Source organism: Polyodon spathula, chromosome 3 (assembly GCF_017654505.1).
Source record: "Polyodon spathula isolate WHYD16114869_AA chromosome 3, ASM1765450v1, whole genome shotgun sequence".
NCBI classification, from domain to species: Eukaryota; Metazoa; Chordata; class Actinopteri; order Acipenseriformes; family Polyodontidae; genus Polyodon; species Polyodon spathula.
Window position 1 is genome coordinate 84,451,088 of NC_054536.1, and position 5,616 is coordinate 84,456,703.

Sequence of the window (5,616 nt, forward strand, 5' to 3'; positions counted from 1 at the left end):
AGAACGGGGCAGACCCCAGAGGCACTGACAAGAAGAGTGAGTAACACTGTACATTTATCCACCGCAACAAATGACCCAATAAAAGTTATCATTCAGTCTTTCAGGAGAAAAAAAAAATATTGACTCACAAAATGACAGTTTACTGGTCCCCACATCTGTTGGTTTTAGAGCTACAGTACTACACTGGGTTTTCCCTGACTTGTATATTTTTGAAATCACTACTGACTAATCCTTTCAATAAACTTTAGTCACTGGAGAAGTTTTGTAGTCACTCAAGGGGTGTTAAGCATCCTGTTTTTATTCCACATGTACCTTAATTTACTATAATATAGACAGACAAATACATTGTACATACACCTGTGTAAAATTACTCATGCATCATAACAATGTGTTTTGAGTCCTTGTTTGTTTTGCAACTTTTGCAATTGTTTTGCCATATAACATGGCAAGAAAACCCATAATGTTGCACTAAAAAAGAAAGATTCCAGTATAATTTGTATAGCCTGACAAGTGCTTTTCATATGAAAAATAAATCCTATTTGTTTCAAGGCAGTAACTAAAATCTTACTTAAAAAATATAAACGCGTGGTACAATACACTCCGTTTGTAAGAATCACTGATATAATAATCAACAGCATGTGATCAAAACCACTGGGGCAAAATCATTCCTATACCAACCATGCTAAAATAATCTGCTTGTAAGAATCAACCAATCTGCTTAGAAGAATCATTTCAGGGCAAACTGACTGCATGTAATACGGTATTGTAATATAGTGCAATAACGTGTACAGCCAATAAACTTTTGGAATTTGAATTTGTTCACATCTCGCATGATTAGATACATATGCAGCGTGGATCGTGCAATGATTCAGGAACCAGGGAACAGTGGACAAGTGTGTAATAAAACAGTGACTGCTCCACTGCACGGTGCAGGTATGTTTTGTGTTCACTATGAAAGTGAAAATTTGTTTCAATAAAGTGAGTACACATTCATTGAATACATACCTAGTACAGCACTGTTATTGTGTGGAGGCACTGTGAGGAACGGGGGGGGGGGGGGGGGGGGGGGGGTTTCGGCATAGCATGGTATGGAGAAGGAAGAGAAGGATTGTGGAGCTTTGCATCTCCACTTAGTGAAAAACTGTGAGATTTGCATTGCAACTGAAAATAACTGAGCCACAGATGCTTAAATGCAGTGGCAGTCCCGACATTAAAATACTGTATTGTAATGTTATTTTAATTCAAAGGCCACTACACATAACACCACACAGCAGTTAAACTAGGCACCCTCAGAAGACGATCGCTTCAAGTATACTGTAGTAAAATAGGATTCTGCTGCCTTGAGTAAACATAAATCGTGATCATATAACAAGTTGCTTATCCACGAGGACTTGTTTTGATGTATTGTCCTCTGTGATTGAGCACCACTGACATTTGTATACTGTACTTAAACTGCTGATGTGTGGCGGCACGCTTTTGCTAATTGTAACCACTTCAATACCATGACGTACACACGAAGACCCCCTGCTCTAGGTCCCAGAGCTATGAAGACAACCCTGCTCCAGCTAGAGAGCGATGGAGAACCCCTGCTCCAGCTCCACAGCTATGGGAGAACCCCTGCTCCAGCTCCAGGCTGGCTCCAGAGCTACAGAGACTTCCTGCTCCAGCTCCAGTGATATGGAGACAACCTGCTCCAGCTCCAGGCTAGCTACAGAGCTATAGAGACCCCCTGCTCCAGAGCTATGGAGACCCCCTGCTCCAGCTCCAGGCTAGCTCCAGAGCTATAGAGAACCTCTGCTCAAGCTCCAGAGCTATGGAGACCCCCTGCTCCAGCTCCAGGCTGGCTCCAGAGCTATAGAGAACCTCTGCTCAAGCTCCAGAGCTATGAAGACCCCCTGCTCCAGCTCCAGAGCTATGGAGACCCCCTGCTCCAGCTCCAGAGCTATGGAGACCCCCTGCTCCAGCTCCAGAGCTATGGAGACCCCCTGCTCCAGCCCCAGAGCTATGGAGACCCCCTGCTCCAGCTCCAGAGCTATGGAGACCCCCTGCTCCAGCCCCAGAGCTATGGAGACCCCCTGCTCCAGCTCCAGGCTAGCTCCAGAGCTATGGAGACCCCCTGCTCCAGCTCCAGAGCCGCTCGGGTGCAGCTCCACACTGCTGCTCCAGCTGTTTTTAGCTGGCTTGGGCTCTGGCTCAGGCTCCATAGCCACAAAAGCATCTAATCAATAATGTCAGTTCCTGACTATCATAATAACATTCTATTTTAGTTTTATTTTAATTTTATTTTAATACATGATTCTAGTTGATCATTTCTGACGACCCATTATATCAACAGAAATATTATGTACATTAAAAGTACTTCTGAATTTACATTTAGGTATTTTATATATTTTTTGTTCATTTAAATGTTTGAACTAAATAACTGAGGAAGGATTTTTTTTAAATGTGATGAAAGGCAGGAAATAGTGGAGCTGCTCCAGAACCTCAGCTCCAGCTCCGGAGCCCTCCGGCTCCAGCTCCAGCTCCAGCTCCAGAGCCCTCCTGCTCCAGCTCCAGAGCCCTCCGGCTCCAGCTCCAGCTCCAGCTCCAGAGCCCTCTGGCTCCAGCTCCAGAGCCCTCCGGCTCCAGCTCCAGCTGAATGCTCCAGAGCCCTCTGGCTCCAGCTCCAGAGCCCTCTGGCTCCAGCTCCAGAGCCCTCTGGCTCCAGCTCCAGAGCCCTCTGGCTCCAGCTCCAGAGCCCTCTGGCTCCAGCTCAATGCCACGCTCTGGCTCCGGAGCTCAGCTCAGAAAACTGGCAAGCTCCACTCCACTCCACTCCACTCAGCTCTGGCTCCAGAGCTCAGCTCAGAAAACTGTCAAGCACCGCTCCGCTCTGGCTCCTAGTCCCCAGTGACCAAATGTTAAAAAAAAAAAAAAAGATCCTGAAAATGGCTATAGTAAAATAAATATGAAATGCAAGTAGTAAAAGGAAAATATAAAATGCCATTACTACACGTGTACTGTAAGTAGCAGGAAAACTGAACATCTGTAATGAGTCTAAACTGAAAGGATGAAGGAATACAGCAGTGTACCAAATGAAAACATTGGGCTCAATTCACAAAATTCAACACAAAAGTTATTTCAGTTTTCATATCTGTTTTCAAAAACAAAATACAGGCTACTTTACAACACTCTCCAGACATGTTGTATGAATGTGTACAAAGCTTATGAGAAAGTCACCTACAACAAAATGCTAATAACATATTACTGAAGAACAATTAACCATCACTATATGCAGCAATAAAGACCAAGTACAAGTCAAATTCTGACTGGCCTTTCCCACCACCACATAAAATACGAAAACCAACTGATCACCCACACCTGTCCTAGACCACATATTCAAATTACTAGAAATCCCACACAATATTTATTAATATCACTAACACCAACACATTTTATGCTTTAATTTTATTTTTTTACTCACAGTGGATAAACGTTATTATGCTTAAAAAATATAATGCTGGTGTTTACTCTTGAGCAACGGAAGCATTTGCAAAATGGTAGGAGCACAGCAAGTTAGATAAGATAGAGGTAACCAAAATGCATTTAGATTGTTCCCCTTTAACTGTGACCTGAAATAATTACAAATAAGAGCATTTTTTAAATCAAAGACATTTTTTACAAACTTACACAGATAACTTCTCAACAACAGTTTCCCATTGTTTTTTTTTTTTTTTACCTTGCAATTCATTTTAGTATTCTCTGGTGCAAAGCCACCAATGCCAGCTTACTAACGATCAAAATCAAGAGAAATTCACCCAGCAGCAGTGTTTATATTAAAGAATGAAACAGAACATAAATAAGGGCAATCGATTGTCCTGATTGCATATATTACCAACACTTAGTGCTCAATGTGTAATTTAGTTGTTAACAGAGGTGCATTGGCCAAAATGAAGAACCCTTCTGAAGCTGCTGAGGCAAATTAAACCAAGTTTGCAACAGGACATTTAGCTCCACTGGTTTAGGAACCACTAAACTGATATTTTATAATGTAGCTACAAAATAATATAAAAAAACTTAACTGAAAAACCTGTGGACGACATTTTTTTTGTACTTTCTGAAATGGAAACAAACTATACGCTGCTGACTCAAATATACAGAACATAATAGTTTAAATATTTGGTGCACATTATCATTATATATACATATACATATACATATATATATATATATATATCTCGTCTACTAGCATTCTTTCAAGTTGTTTTCATTTGACAACTGAGTAAACAATATAATTAATACTCTATATGCGCCTCAATCTGTTCACTGGCATCACTAACGCGGTCACTAGACAAAGCTTTCACGGTTTGTGTGCTGTACATACTAACCTACCCATCTATAAATAGATAGATAGATAGATAGATAGATAGATAGATAGATAGATAGATAGACAGATCTACATATACACACACAAATTATATATATATATATATATATATATATATATATATATATATATATATATATATATATATATATATATATATACATATATATATATATATATATATATATATATATATATATTATATATATATATATATATATATATATATATATATACACACACACACACACACACACACACACACAACGAGAGAGCAATACTTTGAAATTCCTCAATTTTACAACCAGATTTTTGCTTTCTGTTTATTTTTATTTCACTGTACTTTCCCCAATGGAGAAAAAAAAAACCCCAACTGTGCGGTACTACATTTTAAAATGTGCAGTAGTAGTACACACCTCCTAATTTTACCCAGTCTTCGCTCAGTACAATAAAACACCGTGACCGTGCAAACAACAGTGCGGGAAACAACCATTTCAGTATAACAATATTTTATCTTGAGTTTGGATATGCCAGGTATCCAGGACTTGGGTCGGCTAACACAATGTCAATAGAGTCAAATGAGTAGAAAACCCTGGCTTTGTGCTTCAAGCGTACTTATTATTATGCGCTGACACTCAACCGCAGCCTGGCACCCCAAGACTTAACATAGCCTGCTCTGTTACTGGACTCGCACTGCATCACAATCTAAGGGATTATTTATTTTTTTTACAATCTTAACTACGTTTCGTACATTTTCTTCACAAACACATTATAACCTACGAATACATTTTCAGTACTCTGCACACTGCAAAATAAAGAGGTACACACATTTTTAAAAAGCCACACTGCAGATTATTCAGTTATTCCCCCACTACAGCTATATTTTGTACATGAAGAGGTGTATTAATCTTAATTTTCACTTACCTGTGTGAATGATTCGGATCCCGCGTATTCATTTACTGTATGTGCGATCATACACCTGAGTGCTTTAGTGGCAACAATAAATATCAATAATTAATATTAAAACGAACTCATGAGCAGTATGTCGTTTCCTTCCTGCTTAGATGGTTTTGAAAACATTCCCCTTGTGTCGTCTCTAACGAAAAAAACAAGCGAATATCCAACCACCTCATCTATTGGCTCAAACGTTGTCATGTGTTTCAACTACCACGAAGGTCCTAAAAGATAACAAAAAAAAAAAAATTGGCTACCGCCACAAAATGTATGCTCCCTTAATTCTGTCACTTTTA

General features: G+C 39.6%; 1 protein-coding gene across 4 annotated transcripts in view; it reads right to left on the reverse strand.

The window, feature by feature from the left end:
• LOC121313531 (ankyrin repeat domain-containing protein 12-like) overlaps positions 1-5,455 on the reverse strand; it is a 71,621-nt gene extending 66,166 nt beyond the window's left edge. For 3 of the 4 annotated variants that reach the window (XM_041246189.1, XM_041246187.1, XM_041246188.1), the window contains exon 1: positions 5,291-5,455. In XM_041246189.1, coding sequence (XP_041102123.1) covers positions 5,291-5,341 — 51 coding nt within the window. In that variant the 5' untranslated portion in view covers positions 5,342-5,455. The remainder of the gene's footprint in view (positions 1-5,290) is intronic. The other variant, XM_041246190.1, reaches the window with a different exon arrangement.
• Positions 5,456-5,616: the final 161 nt, after the last annotated feature.